Here is a 17,074-nt window from a genome sequence, read left to right as displayed (position 1 = left end):
AAAAAAAAATGGCCCTGCTTTGAAGCACACAGATGGGAGGAGGGCGAGAGAAGAGGCATGGTTGTGGATCTGGGGTGGGACCATCCACAGTGCCGGGAGGCCCGTCTGTGTGCGGCCGGGGAGCCCTGGCAGACACCTGGTGGGGGGCTCAGAAGCAGCGGGGCGGCGGGGCCAGGATGGGGCCAAGCAGCATGCTGGCGGGGGGCATGCTTTCTCAGGTATCCCCGCCGGGGTCCAAGGCTAGGCCGGTTCATTCTGTAGCCAAGGACGCAGGGGGTTCTACCAGGGACGTGGTTTCTCCTTTTCCTAAAAGGGTCTTTTCTAGGAAAGCCAAGGCTGGTAACACACAGCTCGCCAAAAAGTCTGCCAAGCACAGCTCAAGTACAGAATACTCAATTTGGTGAAAATACTTACCATGCTTGTTACCTGGATACAACAATAAACAATTTGTTAAAATGATTGCGTACAAAGGCAGGGTTATTTTTCTTCTTAGTTAAAAAATATACACATATACAAACACACAGTACAGTAAAATGTGTAGGGGTGTGGGTTTTTCCCCTCCCCCTGGCATTTTAGGAGAAATGTGTGACCCTATCTATCTAGAAAGACAATTACCAACAACCCCGGCTCCCAGCTCCTCTGAGTTGATTCTGAGGCTTCCCCAGGACAGATGGAAAAATGGTCAGGCCCCTGGTGTGTGACACGCCCTGACGGTAGGGGCAGGGATTCACACTCAGTGAACCTGCTGAGGCTTCCGGATGCTCGCAGGTCTACACACCCTACACACCGGGCCCAGACCCCATCAAAGCAGGAGCAAAATGGTGACATCGAAGTAGAAAGAGCACTCGCCACAGCTGCCATTCAGAGTTCAGACAAGAGAGTGAAGGTCAAGGGGAGCTTCAGGCTAAGACACTGGGTACCAGCTGCGAGGTGGCTTCAGGGTTTACAGGTTTACCCAAAGGTGATGAATAAACATGCTGAGGTGCCAAAGGAAGGCCAAGAGGAGGAGGGAGAAAAATCAAAGCCTACAAGGACAAGAACTAGAGGGTTCCAAGAAGATCAACCAGGTGGTCCCAAGGCACAGACACCACTTTGCCCCATAACTACCAGGAACACCATGTGAATGTTCAAAGGAGTATATTAACCCTTAGAAAACAGGCCTAAGACTTGCATAAAATTTTATACTTTATACATTTCTCTGGCTCTCAACTGAAAAATGAGCCTTATCTAACAGCTATTGGGGAATACCCATGGTCAGGGCACTGTGGCAGCTCAATGACACGAGGGTCCTGTGGACTGAAGTGATGGCCCTTGCTGCCTCTGATCAGATGGCATTTCTTCACATTGAAGCTCCATTTGCTAACCTGCTGAAGTTTCTAACCTAAAGCTAGATTCCTCTGGCAACTTTTTTAAGACCTGAAACATTTCAGACAATGAGATGCCAGGGCAAAAAGAGACAAATGTTGAAGTCAGTGGAATTCTATGATAAACTATGTGTGTGTAAATGCCCTACAGCCAAACTGAGCCCACGAGATCTCAGCGCTCATCAGTCTACCCACAGCTGGTCTTGCAGTTCCACCTGCCTGGCCACCCTCTCAGAGGGTACCCAGGTATAATAAATGGGAAACCTGGGTCAGTCACACTTACTTCCTTCTCTGTCAAGAGCATCTTGACATCAGTACAAGCTTGTGGGTTTCTCTTTGGACGGTTACTTTGGACTCCAGCCCTCAAGTCATTTAACCCCCAATAAGGGGTTATCAATACTCTCAAGGTGATTTTTGAAACTGAATGAATGGCCCAGGTATAACCCCAGGTCCTTTCCCAATGAGCCACAAGACTTACAATCTCTCCAGGGCCCAGGCAGGCATAACCAAGAAAACGGCAGCCCAGGTTTCTTGTCTGCCTGGCTGATGCCAACCCTGTGGAAGAACTATAAAGGTCTGTGGGCTTGGTTCTATTCCAAAACTATGTCATGGGGCGGTGGGGGGGTGGTGGTGGTACATTCAAACATGAGAGTTCTGTTTATGAAATGCTGACGACAGGGAGTTCTGCTCACCCAAACACAGAGTGTGTTTGTGCACACTTGGGTGGAGTGACCAGGAAGTATCAAGTCCAGGTCCAAATGTAGGCAAGTCCCTACATCTTCATAACCCACTCTTGTGGTGTTAGAGTTGCCTGAGATGTTTCCCTATGCTAGGATGATGGAAAAGTTCTTCGAAATGTTCATAAAAGTTTGATACTTTTTAACAGGGAAATCAGTCAATGAGGAAAGGAGAAAAGTCACCACCTTTACTGTTTAGGTCACAAAGCTTCAGAACATTTCAGAATACGGTCTTTTGTTAAATAAAGTCAGGTTTGACTCTCTTATTACCCAGCATTCCACCAGGTACCCAAATGAAAATAGAAGTCCAAAGCAAGAGAGCAAACCTATTGCTTTGAGCACACCAACCTGCTCTCTGTCAGTAAAAGGCATACCTGCTGGGGAGTCTGGAGACCTGGTCTCAAACCTGCCCTCCATCTGGCATTAATGGGTTGTATTACCTTGTGTAAATCACTTAACACTCTAATTTTTTTCATCTAGGAAGGAAAGAGTTGCACTTTATTTTCTAAAGGTCTTCTGGTTCTAAAAGTATTTGTAGCCATGAGTCTGACTTCTATTATAAGCAAATATGTCCTAATACATATAGCCAGAAAACCACTAGTGAAAAGACAGCCGGATGTTAAAATTTAGGCAGCTCTCAGCCGCCTGTCCTAATAGAGAGAAAGCCAAGTGCGGAGAGGAAATTTTATCTCAAGTAGAAGTTCTTTCTGCACTTGACCTACCTATTTGAGAATAGGCAATTTTCTACAAACGGACTAAAATGTCTATACCAGTGGTTTCCTACTTTTTGTAGTGCCGACATTCTGAGTACTCATTTCACTTTATAACATCTCCCCTCTATCTACTATATACATTGGAAAATTAAGAAGATTAAAATTTTTTGTTTAAAATCTAAAGCAACCGTGCAGATAACAAGCACCACCAGGGATATCTGGAAATCAGAACGGAGAGCCTGGCTGTAGATCTACTTATCCTGAAATGGGAGCACAGAAGGACACTGAGCTGGGAGATTTCAATAGAAGCATCTCTAAACTGTCATTTTCAGCCTAGAGATACATGCCTGGCTTTGGAGAAATTATAACTCTCAGTGTCAGACCTGAGTAAATGACTTCTCTGCGTCATTCTGGCCTAATACCTCGGACTTTTAAACACTGCACTCTATCATCACCACTTACCCCCAGAATAAAGACGGTGGGGTTGCTAATCTACCCAAACAACAGTAGCTTAAGTAAAGTCAAAGATATATGTGACATTTGTATACCGCATTAATTTTATTCTAACATGTTTTCACACTAACGTTTCTGAGATGTGATGGGATTTACAAGGGATGAACACATTGTTTTATCTTGAAAAACCGTGATTAAGTCAATACTGAGTTATAATGTATGATGTCTTAGATTACAGGAAATATGGAGTGTATGCATGTGTACATATAAGCACGCATGAAAAAAAAATATGCCCTAGGAAAAAGCTTGGACAACTTCACACTGACTCCTTTTTGCTGATTTTAAGCCCCTCTGTTCCTAAGACTGTAAAGAATGAGGCCACAAAAAGCAGAAGAGGGGAAAGAAAAGGCAGATCTCCCTTCTCCAACCAAACCCTAACTCAAGCCCACAACCTGAAATGTGGGAATTATTTATGGAACAGGAAACACGGGTCTCAGTCTACTAATGGCTAAGAACAAACGGCCTATGTGACCTGAGAGCGAAGGCACAGGAGTCACCCCAAGGCGGGGTGCACGCCTCGGTCCCCACTCGACTCCCTTCCTGCCCCATGCCTGGCACTCCGCACTGTCAGCAGCCTCCCTACCTCCACCACGGGGGATCCAGGAGGCAGTGGCAGACATAAAGTCCTCAGCCTGAAGCCTTTCAAACTGTTATTGTTACTAAGTAAACAGATTTTCATATTTCATGAAGCAGAGCGAGGCTGCCACTACAACTCTGGGCTCAGCTGACTGCCTCCTTCCTACGGTGGAAATGTACACAATGTTTGGAAAATGTCTTCATGTAATAACCATGACGGGAAGGCAACCTACCACAGATGCACATGGCTGGACTGGTGTGCTCTGCACACTCAAGGATATTTTATGAACCAGGCTCTGCAAAGGTGGGGACTCGTCTCCCCTCTGTTTTCTCAGCTTTGGATTTTTCTGGGGAATCAATTATCTCATAATTTTTAGGCATTAGCTATAAACTAATTTTAAAGATAATATAAAACGGCACCTGCTTGCATGTACAATATTATCGTGACTGTATATGAAGTCTGAATGAACACACTCCTGCTTAACCAGGGGCCATCATTTCAGAATTAAGGATTCCAATCTAATGTATTCATATGAAAGTCCACCAATATATCAGGAAAAACATGTACGATCAAAAAGAAAAAAGACTGGATTCAAAAACTTCTGAGAGCTATTAAATGTTTTTCTCCAAATATACTTCTCTCAGCAGTATAAAAATACAGTACATGAGAAGAAAAATAGCAATTTGCTTGAAAATCACTTTTTCAGAAGAAGACAAAATAGAACACTTTCCTAAGAAGTAATTTTGCAGATGTTGTTTCTAATCTTACACTATGTGGATTCACATGACCTCTGCAATTATTAGCAGTTGCTCCTGAGCAGATAAACACCACAAGAGTCTATGACGGTTTTGGAGAAAGGATGGAGGGCACTTGAATTTTTCTAGCCATGATCTCTAATTTGCTTATTATTAGAGAAAGCAGGAGTAAGTACAAAAGGGCCTATTCCGGTCGGGCAACAGCTAATGCTGAGGAGACAAGGCACATTCATACTTCTCCTGACTTGCCACGTAATGAGTAGCAATTAATTCATCTTATTGTATTTCCAAATGCCAAAGACTCCATTCACATCAAAGAAAAAATTTTTCAAGGCTTTTACCATTGTCCATTTTTAAATGTACTGGGCTATATTTAGTATTCTCTAATTGTCAATAGTGTCGCCTTTCATTGTGATGCATGGCTTAGCATCATAAAGGATTGCAGATGAGGGTCCAGGTGATGTGTAGGTGTGCCTGGTGCCTCTCTACCAGGAAGCCTGGGATTTAGGTCATCTAATGCCAGGTCCGGGTTTTGGGGAGAAGGCACCTTTCTGACCTTTAGCCCATTTCCCTGGGAGGTTAACAGCAAGAAGTGAGAGGCAAATCTCCCTTGAAAAGCCAGAAGGTACCAGCTCCCACCACTCATCTTCTCTATTTAATTCAACAGGCACAGTGAAAATAGGGCTCGGTTGAGGGAGACAGTGCAAAGCAACTCGAGCCAGGGCAACGAGCCCTCATCCTTGACCAGCAAGGACCCCGTAAGGAGGCAACGTGCTATCACATGAAGAGCTTGGTCTGTGGCAACAGATAGCCCTGGGGTCAAATTCGGACTTGTGACCCTGGGTGAGTCCCTTAAGCCACCACGGCAAGCCTCTGCATCCTCGTACGCAAAGTGCGGGCGACAGCCACCTTCAGGAGCTCCCTGAGAATTGCATCCGGCGCTCTGAGCACACTGTGCCACTGAGTGTGTGCCTGCTACTCCGTGGACTTGGCATCTTCAGGGCCCATGTGGCCCACCGTCCAGGCTCAAGTCTGCTCGAGACCTGAAATGCTTAGACGCCCTGGTCCGGAGTACATCATCTCTGGGCTCAATGTGATTCTAGGGCACTGTCTATATCAGAGGCCAGTTAATAACGGGATTTCTCTATGAAGGGGAAAAAAATGTAGAACGAGGCTGTTTCTGCTGCTTTTAAAGAAAAAATCCGAGCTCGGCTGACATAGAATAGAGAAGTATGTACTTCCTCAGTTTACATTGTAAGTTCTGCATCATCACGTGGTTGATGAGAAGTTCTAACTCTAAGCACAAGAAATGAAATGTCTCCAATCTTGGTCTTAACCCAGGCAAATGGAAAACAAGGTAATGAAAATCGTGTTGAGGAGAGAGGGTACATGTCATGAATGCAGAACTCCCTGAAGACTGGGAGATGCCAGGAAAGGCGGTGTATCATTTCCCAAATCCCGCGACAAGACCAAGTGTCTCAGCTGGTGCTGAGACAAAGGACATGGTAGTTTCAGGCTTCTTTTGCTGTGTGTTCTGCTGACAGCCAACGCTCGAAGGAGCGAAGCAGCTGAGAGGGCCACAGGGAACACCGCAGGATGGAGGGAAGTGTGTCTTCCCTGCGGGCAGGCCCATTCCTGGACAGAATCAGTGGTGACTTGGTCAGGATTCAGCCATGTGGCTGCAGTAGAGCCCTAGCAAAGTTCTTGAACTTATCAAGAGGATTAAATCAACAATTTGAACTTTAAGCTCTCTGCTTATTGGAAGCAAAGGCAGATTGGAAAGAACGGCCTGCTCAGAAATCAAACGACAAAGGCCACCAGGGTGAGAATGAAGAAAATGGCCCCGGGGAGCACATGGAGCTCATAAATTAGTCACCAGCGACCGGACACAATCAGAGGAGCTCAGGCCTTTTTCTGCTCTACTGGGATGATGCAATGTCAGCAAGTGCAGGCTTTTCTTCAATACAATCCAGAGCTTGACACGAACACGTCTACTGCCTAAGATGTATTCCTGCTGAGGTCAGGACAGAAGGAAGACTTCCCTTCCTCTGAGGACTGTCCAGAGTCATGCATTCACCAAAACACACCCAGCAGAAGTGGCCTGGTCCACCTTCAGGGTAAGACAAAGGCGGTCCACAGCGTGGTGGTGGCCTGTGAGCAGGCTGCCACTCACACAAGCCTCTGACGCCAGCAAATCAAGGGCTGCCTTTTTGCTGCTATCGTGGAAGAGGCCTCTGGGCAGGGACTGGACAAGCTCTTGGGACAAACGAACATTTAGAGACTCAGAGCAGGAAACTCTAGTAGGAACTCTGAGTAGGAAAGAAGAGACTGCTTAGTGCACAGAGAGTATTTCTACAATCTTTCTTTCTCTTTTTTTTCTTTTCTTCAGTCTTTCTACATGCTGGGATGATAAATCCCTGGAGCTTTAAAAAAAAAAAACAAAAAAAAACTAAGACTTTTTGATAAAATAATGGCGAGTGAAATAATTTTAAGTAGAGAATCCTTTCTGCAATTGCAGGCTGGTCCTCAGATCACACCACACTGTTTTCCAGACAGGCTGCTACCTCTCACTGCTCAAATACAGATTCCAAAGAGGGGATAAACTAGGTGGAAGGGGAGGAGACGGCAGACAATATATGAAGCCAGTGCGGGTAACACTGCTGTAGACGCAGCTGGCGACATAAGGTCCAAGAGCAATCTCTCTCAGTCGGTGTCCTTGGAATTGCTTGATGCATGCTCCAAACCTACAAGCCATCTGCATGCTGGAACTGCATGGGTCCATCTTCCCCTTTGAGGCTTCTCTGGTAGCTCAGACTGTAAAAGCGTCTGCCTGCAATGTAGGAGACCTGGGTTCAATCGCTGGGTTGGGAAGATCCCCTGGAGAAGGAAATGGCAACCCACTCCAGTACTCTTGCCTGGAAAATTCCATGGATGGAGGAGCCGGGTAGGCTACAGTCCATGGAATTGCAAAGAGTCGGACACGGCTGAGCAACTTCACTGTACTTTTTGTATCTTCTACTTTATAACTAGAACCAAGCATCAGAAGACTGATGGGTCAAAAGAATTGTGTCTGGATAGGGGTCAAACATGTGGTCCTCTCATCACTAAGAGAACTGAGTATTTTCTAGAGCAGTCGTTATCACATTCTGACTTGTAGTTTAGACATTTTGGTCAAGAAAATTAAAAACAAAACAAAACCCCAAACTGCAAATACATACTTCATGTCCCATATCCTGGCACTCTGGCTACAAATGCCCTGCATTTCCCATCTGTCTCAGGGCTTCTGAATCTCACCTGCACTCTGCTGACCCTTTCACCCCTTGCCCTTACTGCCCCAGTCTTTCCTGGCTCTTGCTCTCCTCACATCACTCCTTGAACTCTCCAACTATTCCCTAGTTTTTCTTGCCCTTTGCATCTCTCTCTCATGGTTGCAGTCTGTGTCCAAGGCCATCCTGAATTGTTGGTCAAGTCTGTCCTGGCTCAGGCCAGGAGAAACTGTAGATGAATAGTTTCACATTGGTGCCAGTGGCTTTAGGACAAGTTCACAGTAGACAACAGGTTTAAAAAAAAAGTCTAGATCAGTTCTAGGATAAAGTCAAAAGAAGAAGATATAATTTTCACTGGATATGACTTTCTCAGGGAGACAGTAAGTGGCAAGGAAAGATGATGGGTCACGGGGTGGAGAGGGGGGAGACTGAGACTAACTGAGGAAGGACAATGGGCAGAGGAAATCAGAAAAAGGAAGAATAATGTTTTGCCCTTGACTTCCTTCAGCTAAAAAAAAATAAAACTTAGAAGGAAATGTAATGAAAATAATCATTTCTAGATTGTACAAACATGAATGTTTAATATGTCATTCTCTGTACTTATTAACTATTTGTTGTTCAGCAACAAAAACATCATAGTTAATTTTGATGGACACTCTCAGTTAATGGCCATTCCTTTAAGAGAACCCAGCCTTTAATAACCTAAGTTTTAAATGCTGCTACTGCAAAGTTTCCATGTACACGTTCCAGACTTAATAAGAGTGGAACTTTTAAACATAATTTGCTGTTTAGAAACAATGAGTGAGAAAGAGGACACAGCAGTGGAGAGGACTGAAGTGGGGACCAGCCAGTGATGACAATAAGGAGGGTTAAGTGCTGAGAGTGGGGCCCCCGGGGTGCTTGGTCAGCTCCTGGTCCAGGCCCACACCTCCCTCCCTCTTACAGTAGCCCCTGAGTTAGCCTCCCTGCCGTCAGCTTTGCCTCCCTCCTAGCTGTCCTCCGAAAATGGCTGGAGGGATCCTTTCCACAGCATGATTGTGAATGACCCCTGCATGCTCCCCAGGCTCCTCACATGAACCTCACTCCTCCTGCCTCATTCCTTGCCTCCAGCTAGATGCTGTTCTTCATGGATCCCCAGCCCCCTATTCTCTGTGGGAAGTCTCTGCCTTCCTTCAAGCACAGTTCTAAGGGCACCTCCTCCATGGGGCTTTCTCTAATTCTCCCACACTCAGAATTAATCATTCTTTCACTGCTCGAACTTTGCACCACTCTGTTAAATATCTACTGCAGAGTCCCCTAGCTGGAGACAATCCACTGGGAATCTTGTATTTTCCCCAAATGTGGCCAAAAATAACAGAAAAGACGAATGTTCTTCGGGAACAGAGACTCTGCTTATTCAACTTTTCAGGCCCAACTAAAGGGTCTAGAACACATAGGTTCTCAATGGAACAGTTACTGGACTGCACTAAGTAATCATTTCTGTGCTTTTAAAGCTCAAATCTACATGGAAATCTTAAACTTCTACTAAAACCTTTTTTTTTTTTTTAAAGCAGAAATTAAAGTCCACACATTTCGGGGGTGATCTGGCTCACAAACAAGCACTTTGAGAAACACTGCATTTAGCAAAAGCCTAAAGCCGATCTCTGAAACTCATCCTAACAGATTTTCAGGAGTGTGACTTCTGTAGCTAGAATGACTCATCCGTGAGATTAACCACTCTCTCCCCAGCCTGTTTCCTGCAAAAGAATATGGCAGAATAGGCTATGGGACTCAGGAGATGTGGGCTTTCAGTGGGATCCCCAAGCTGTCTGGTATAAAGAAAGCCAGAGGAATGGCTGAAAGGGATGGCCCTTTCCTTTACCTTCTGTCTAAAGCAGTGGGTTTTCAAACTTTATTCAATAGAACCAGCCAAAGAGGCTGCTGCTAAGGATGAGAGAGTGAGCATTTTAATTAAAACAGCTTTTACATTTTCATATATTGAAATTTTCAAGTAAGATTTCAATTTGAAATGTGAATTTTGCTACTTTAAAAAGGCTAGAAAATCATTAGCCTAAAGAACTCTCCCGCACCCTTCTGAGGAAAGTCAAGACAGGCTCACAGGCAGGAGGGCGCCCTGGAAGTCACACCCGGCTCTGGCCCTGGCTACGAGTAAACTGCTTTTTCAAACTCCGAGGGAGGACAGAAATGAAACTTAACTCCAGTCTTCATAGGAGGGCCACAGGCCTGTCTACCCCAGAGAACAGAAATCCTTTGACTGCTGAGCATGCGGAGAAATGGGGAGGGGCCTGGCTGGGCAGGCGCAGCAAGGACAGGTCCTGAGATGGTCAGTCAACAGCCACCTCCTCCAGGAAGCCTGGTCACACCACCTCAGACAAAGCAAGGCCCCTTTTGTGGGTCTGTATATTTCCTGCCATCCCCACCCCTGCTCAGAAGCTCTCCTTTTTGCCTATTGGGATGACTTCAACTTTCAGCAGTGAGTTTATTTGGGAGGCCAAGAAGACAGAGGCTATCAGCCTGACTGCACCAGGAGTTTGGTTAGGATGTTCATCCCTGCCTCTCGTGACTATTAGACTCCAGAGCTGAACAAGGAAGTGCAGATCGCCTGGGGAGATGTACCTCTCCTACCAGGCTCATGGGGCTGAGCCCACTTCCCGGGAAGGGCTGGTTAGGAAGATGAAGGAGAGCATCTCTAGCATAAAATGCCCGTAGGAGATGAGCAGCAACAAGGAAGGCAGGTGACAGGCGGCCTTATTCTCCTCGGCCGTCCTGACTCCCTCCAAGTGGGGACGCAGGGGCTCTGCAGCTAGGAACGCACCTCGCCCCTGTCTTACTGATTATCAGCACAGCATCAATCCCAAATTAAGCCTACACTGTTTCCACCAATGGCTAAAAATTTAAAAATCATCTTATGTCTAAAATGTGGAGGCTGAGGGATTATGGGAAGCAGGGGCTGTCTGCCCAGCTCCAAGGGGCATGAGGGGTGGTGACAGGTTGTCTACCCCATATACTGGCATGAAGCCTGCTGCTTAAAAACCACTTCAGCCTCTGCCGGATGAAACCCCGTCTGAAGGAACAGTGGCTTAGAATTCAGAAAGATCTGAGTTCAAATTGTGACTTGGCCTCTTCCTACATTGGGTGGCTTTTGGTGAGTTAACTGAACCTTTGGAGACCTGGTTTCCTCAATAGTATTACTCAAAATCTGAAGAACGGAACTCACTTTGTAGGGAGCTAACGCGAGAGAACACACGAGGCTTTGCGCTGCACTAACTCCTTCTTTCATCCCCAGACTCAGCAGACACGGTCCATGCAACTCGTCCCTGGGATTCCCTGCACGTTTCCCTTTGGCTCTCTCTGCTAGCACTTACCCTACAGTGCCCTGTATTTCACATTCCCATCTCCACAGCCAGCTCTATGAATAGAGGATTGGTTGTTAGCTGCCCACCATGATGAGCGCCATGCCTGGAACACTCAACTGGTATTAGCTGATGGGAAGAACAAAGGCCTCCATTTTTCCCAGAATAATGAGGTAGGCAGGAAGGAGACGAACTGTAAGAAGATGGAGGTGGTTCTTGGAGCTGAAATGCCGAGCGCCTTGCTACCCCACTGCCTCTGTTTCTGCCTCCCCCTCGTGCCTACTCCAGAGGAAATGGTCCAGCGCTGGCTGAAAGTGGGGAGAGGTCATTTTTTTTTTTTTTTTAAAGAACAAATACAACTGTGTGTTGGTATGTATGTACAGGCATAACGTAACGGCAAAACTCTTTCCACGGAGGAAGATTTGTAAAGTCCCCAAGAGAGAAAAAGAGTGCTTGTGGAATCCCATAGTGATCCCCGCTGACCAGGAGAGCTTTATCCACCATTTACAGGGCTTTCGGTCTAGGGCTGTGTGCCCTGGTGAGCATACGGGAACCACGCAGTGCAGAATAGAGCAACTTATAACATCGCAGATCGGAAACACAAAGTTGATGTCTGTAAACTGCTTTGCACATCATTAATCCATTAGAGAAACTAGAAACAGAGTGAGAACTTGAGCAAACACTGGGGTAGTTACATCCATATAGAAAGGACTGCACCTTTGGTTAAAAAGCAGGAGCTATAAAGTTATTTTAGTCTTCCAACTGCTCAGCCAGTGCAGCTAAAAGCCAGCCACCATCAGCCACACGTGCGAGCGAGCCAGCATGCTGCCCACTGCAGAGGGCACACCGAATGCGCCTTCCTGGTCACTAGTCCTATTCCACAGCCAGCCTTGTTTGCATTTAAAAAGTTGGAGGACTTTGGAAAGAGTCCTGGCTTTCACCATTTAGGGCTGTGAAATTACACTTTGTTCTTCAGCTTAGAACAAACATACACATTTACTTAACATACGGGGAAAAAAAATCAAAACAGAACCAAGAACAGGCATGGTAGAAAGACAACAATATGGATTATGGATTCGTTTTTATTATAAAGCTCCTCCATGCAAACTGTAATCCCTTTGCATTTCTAGAATAGGACATTAGGGGGGAAAAAAGAGTCATGTATACTTTACTGCAAACCTTGCAAAGGGAGAAAACAAGAGAACTTGCATTTTAAAATTGTCCATGCCTCTGTTTCTGCTATGAAATATATTTTAAAACACTAGGAAATGAGGCACATGAAGAAAAAAAAATTAAATTCAAGTATAAACAGAATTGCAAACATGGATTTGATCAAAAGCTTTCTCATCTCTAAGATCCATCTTTTGTTTTTTAAGGCCTCACCTCAAATTTGTTTTAATTAACAAAGCCACACACTTAAAAAATATTATTAAGAAATGTGGAAGAAATCTGGCAGAAAATATTCTCTGTTGGAAGAACACATAAAAAACTCCATGAAGAAGATGTATTTTTCATAAGTATTGAAAATACATCAAAAACACAAATTTAAAATAATTTCTAAATATTTCAAAAAGTAATTTCATGATGATCTCTTGGAAATGATTCATGTATAATTTCTACACCAACTTTGCATCTCTTGGACTTTTTTTCCCTCTCTTAGCTCAGTGCTTTTTGGTAGGTATTTGAAGACTGAAAAAAAAAAAATGTTTCTGTGCTAAAGTTATCAAGACTAGCTCTCTGCTGCATTTGCATTGTTATTAGGGGGACACACGCGCGCGCGCTCACACACACATGCGCGCACACACACACCACACACTCTGAGCTTAATGTGAGGCTAGTACAGAAACAGAGAGATTAGACACAAAGAAATGTAAACAGCTCTCACATGCGAGGAAACTAGGTTACCAGAATCCCAGCACCAGGCATTCACCAGTCACCATGGAAAACAGGAAGTGAGATGCATAGCAACCACAAGCCAAAAAGCAGGAAAGCGCATACCTTTAGCTTGGAATGAAAATCACGAGATTTCCTTCTGGCAAGAACCTGAATGTGACTAGACACCTGCAGGGTAGGGGAAGGGAGGAAAACAAAGGAAAAGCCTGTAACCATGGAGATGAAAAGCCCCCTACAACTGGGCAAGCCAGACGTACCTTAATGGCGGCTTGAATTTCTCGAACTTTCTTTCTTGCTAAGACCTGTATATGACTAGACACCTACATTGTTCGGGTTTATGAGGGGAAACAAAACAAAACAAAACAAAACAAAAAAAGGAAATCAAATATAAAATCGCTACTCCTTGGGAGGGTTTCAGGGTGGGGGGTGGGGGGGAGGTTATTTGCATCTCAACAAAGCTCTGCAGTTAGGAATACACAGTCCCAGCCAGACACCAAGCCCCCAGCGCTGCTCTAAGCTTTTCAGACTGGGTCATCACTGCAGTGACTGGATTCAGGATGAAAGTTGAAGCTAATATTAGTTTTCTCACTCAGGAGAAATCGCGGGCCACGGGATGAGAGGGGGAGAGTGGGGTTGTTTTCTTTATAAAATTTAAAAGGTGGGGGTAGAGGTAAACGAAAATATTTATAGCTTCTCAGTATCAGGAGGGAAAATCCCTTTTTCTCAATTTAGAAGAGACTATCCATAAATTAGCACATTCTGCAGAATCAAAAAGCTGAAGCTGTCGGTTGTATTCTGATCTCATTAAGAGCTCTGGATTCTGTAGCAAATGTTAAAATAATACTGACATGTAAATTAGATCTCAAAGAGAAATGGAAAGACCCAGTTAGCAGAGCTTTTTTTTTTTTTTTGCCCTTATAAATATCTTTAATCCTTCCACTCTTTTGGGTATTGACTGGGCGCCAAGTGGATTTGCATATTATTACAAAGCGAAAAGTGTGAATACAGCCAGCCAGCCATCCTGTTAAAAATCTGGGTTGAAAAACCACACGGATTTGCTGAACAACAAATTCACATTGGAGAGGTATCACCAACTGCTGCCTAAAAACATCCCCAGGATGCCGGGGTGTGGAAACCGAGCCAAGCCAGGCTTCTGAAACACAATGATTCCACTGGGTAAACAAATTTGCATCTCTTTCAGCAGGACTTGGTTAAATTTAGAAGCCTCCCCTCACTGAAGGGGTTGGGCACATGACCAGAGCTCACAGATCAGTAGACAGCCCAGGTCCAGGACTTTCAGTATGTTGGGAATTAGATTTGTCTGTTTCAGAAATTTAGAAGCTTCCATTTAGAAGTTCAGCGACTTGGACTGTGAGGCCATTACTTGATTTCAAACACTCTAGTGAACTTAAAAACAGGCTTTATGATAATAACTGATCCGCTTATCTCTAACTTTGTTTTCCAGTATCAATTATCATTTTTTTCTTTCTATTGCTTTTACATTTTTTTTTTAAAGTACGGAGAAGCAGGAACTCCCCCATCCTCTTCACCTCTCCATCCAGCTCCTGCTTTCACCCGAATTTTGTTTTAATGTGATCCACTGGCTTGCTGTGGGCCACAGAAGGGGAGACACCCACTGAACAGACAATGCCCTGCCTCAGAGCACTGGCGGGAGGCCACCTGCCTCTGTGCTGACTCAGCAGTGGGCTCCCGGCGGGGGCACCGGGGCATTCCCAGGGAAAGCTCTCCCCGTCATAAACACTCAGAAAAACAACTCATCACCCAAGCAGAGGACTGGAATCTACTGCTCAGGGTTTCACAACTGAGCTCGCCTTTTGGTTTGATTATAAGTTTTTAAAATTCATGCCGAATCAGGCAGCATAGTCAACACTGAAACACATATTATAAATATTTCTTTTTTTTCTTGTTGAGAACTCACCCATGAGGTAGGTTTGATTTCCCTCCCCCTTTTCCATTTCTTTTTTTTTCTGCTTTTCATTAAATGTTAATTTCTCATCCATTCCAGTTCTGAACTGGGTCAGAGGTTTGGGCTGCTTTACATCACAAGGAGTGAAGCGCGCCACAGCCCTGATAGAAGGGCAGAGGAAAATTCCTGACCCAGTGCTGCACAAAGGTATTTAAGTTGTAACTTCATTTCAGTCACAGCAGCTACTGACAAAGAGCCATAGCTTAAGGAGCAACAGTTCCCTGGACGCACATCATTCAGCCTCATGTTCTGGCCAATGCTCACGGCTGCTAGTGTTACTTTTGCAGTGAAATGATGACTAATATGTAATTGTTCCAGGATTTTACAATGCGCAAAATCTCAAAATTTCATGACTTGCAAAGTGTATCTGCACCTGCAGCTTTTAGAATGTTTGCAGATGCACAGTTTGGGGAAGAAAATTAAAGATTTAGAGTACAGGAACAGTTCATACACTGTCCTTAGCAGTGAAACTTTTCCATATGTGTATAGAAGGAACTCCAGAGACCATGGAATAAAAGGTCACTGAAACGAGGAGCAGTAAAAACGGAGCCAATTTCAAACACCTACAACACTGACGTCCTTACAGGGAACTCCGGTTGGGGGCTCCTAGGAGCCAAAGCACAGACAGCCACTGCAGCCAAAATGCCTCCGTGGGCCATTCGCTGACATGCATAGTTTCCAGGTCGGTTATTTTACCTGTTTTCTGGTCCTCGTCTTCCCTGTCCTGAGTTTGATGTATCTGGCTATCAATTCATTCCTACCTGAAAGAAAAAAGAATTTACAATAAAGTGGGTTACTTTGGTGTGTGAGTGGGACAGGGGTGAGGTGTAAAAAGCCTCTGAATGCTAAGACTAGAATTCAGAATCAAGAATTTTTAAGTTGTATCTGTAAGTTTATTAATGTTAGAAAAATTAAAAGTATAATTTTTGCAGAAAATATTTACTAAGGGAAATTAGGAAGAAGGGAATTTAATCATGAACTACAGTCAGCAATTAAAATGTGCCTTTTGTTTGTTTGCATGCTTGTCCCTAAATGGATGGTCACTTGTATAAACAAATTCAAGTTTTAGTGTGGAAGTACACAGACGGGCTTCCATTCTGGTTTTATTGTTCATATCCATTTCTTCTCACCCAGGTTTCTACTCATTGTTAACTCCAGTTAGTGTCATTATATTGGAGAAGGAAATGGCAACCCACTCCAGTGTTCTTGCTTGGAGAATCCCAGGGACAGGGGAGACTGGTGGGCTGCCGTCTATGGGGTTGCACAGAGTCGGACACGACTGAAGCGACTTAGCAGCAGCAGTGGTAGCAGTGTTATTATAGCCATGAGAGGATGAACTGCTGTGACCACAGAAACACAAGGGAAAGAAGTTACAGTATGCAGGCAGATAGCCCCCAAAGGTAGTCACTGAATCAGTAATAAACTATACACAAAACTGTCAGTGGGAAGGAAAAAAATGACTCAATCTTTTCCATCCTTCAAAACTTTGGGGGGAAAGTGCCTTAAAGTATAAACAAATGTCTCTTGTCCCTACTGCACCAAGACACGAGAAATCTCAAACAGATGACCTGAACTATAATATAAATGGGAAAATAAATCCCCAAAGCCAAGTGGGGAAATGCATTACTAATACTACATGAAATAAAAATGCACTTATACAGGACACATGGGTCCAGACTGTCACTTTAAGCCTAACAGTATAGCTAGTGGTCTGATTTATGTGTACCGTCTCACTCTCCACATACTGCACAGCTGAAGACAGCAAGAGCTTTGGTCTTGCCCCCAAGGTCTCCCCAGCACATGGTACACTGCTGGGCGCACAGAAAGAAAAAATGAGACACTAACACAGCCTCTGGTGAAAGGGAAGAACTGCATTCCTCAGAACTCCCCAGCAGAGAAAAGAACTGAAGGCTCTG

General features: G+C 44.7%; 1 protein-coding gene across 11 annotated transcripts in view; it reads right to left on the bottom strand.

The window, feature by feature from the left end:
- The window catches only part of TEAD1 (TEA domain transcription factor 1), a 274,281-nt gene that overhangs the window by 63,664 nt on the left and 193,543 nt on the right, over positions 1-17,074 (bottom strand). For 8 of the 11 annotated variants that reach the window (XM_070383945.1, XM_070383953.1, XM_070383952.1 and 5 more), the window contains 3 exons: positions 15,855-15,919; positions 13,429-13,491; positions 13,277-13,339 (listed from right to left, as the gene is read on the bottom strand). In XM_070383945.1, the coding sequence (XP_070240046.1) occupies positions 13,277-13,339; positions 13,429-13,491; positions 15,855-15,919 (191 nt within the window). Of the gene's footprint in view, positions 1-414; positions 7,395-13,276; positions 13,340-13,428; positions 13,492-15,854; positions 15,920-17,074 lie in introns of those variants that run through there. The other 3 variants (XM_070383946.1, XM_070383947.1, XM_070383956.1) reach the window with 3 other exon arrangements.

This window comes from Bos mutus, chromosome 15 (assembly GCF_027580195.1).
Source record: "Bos mutus isolate GX-2022 chromosome 15, NWIPB_WYAK_1.1, whole genome shotgun sequence".
In the NCBI taxonomy this organism is placed as follows: Eukaryota; Metazoa; Chordata; class Mammalia; order Artiodactyla; family Bovidae; genus Bos; species Bos mutus.
The sequence above is the reverse complement of the archived record's forward strand: the minus strand, read 5'-3'. Positions and strand labels throughout refer to the sequence as shown.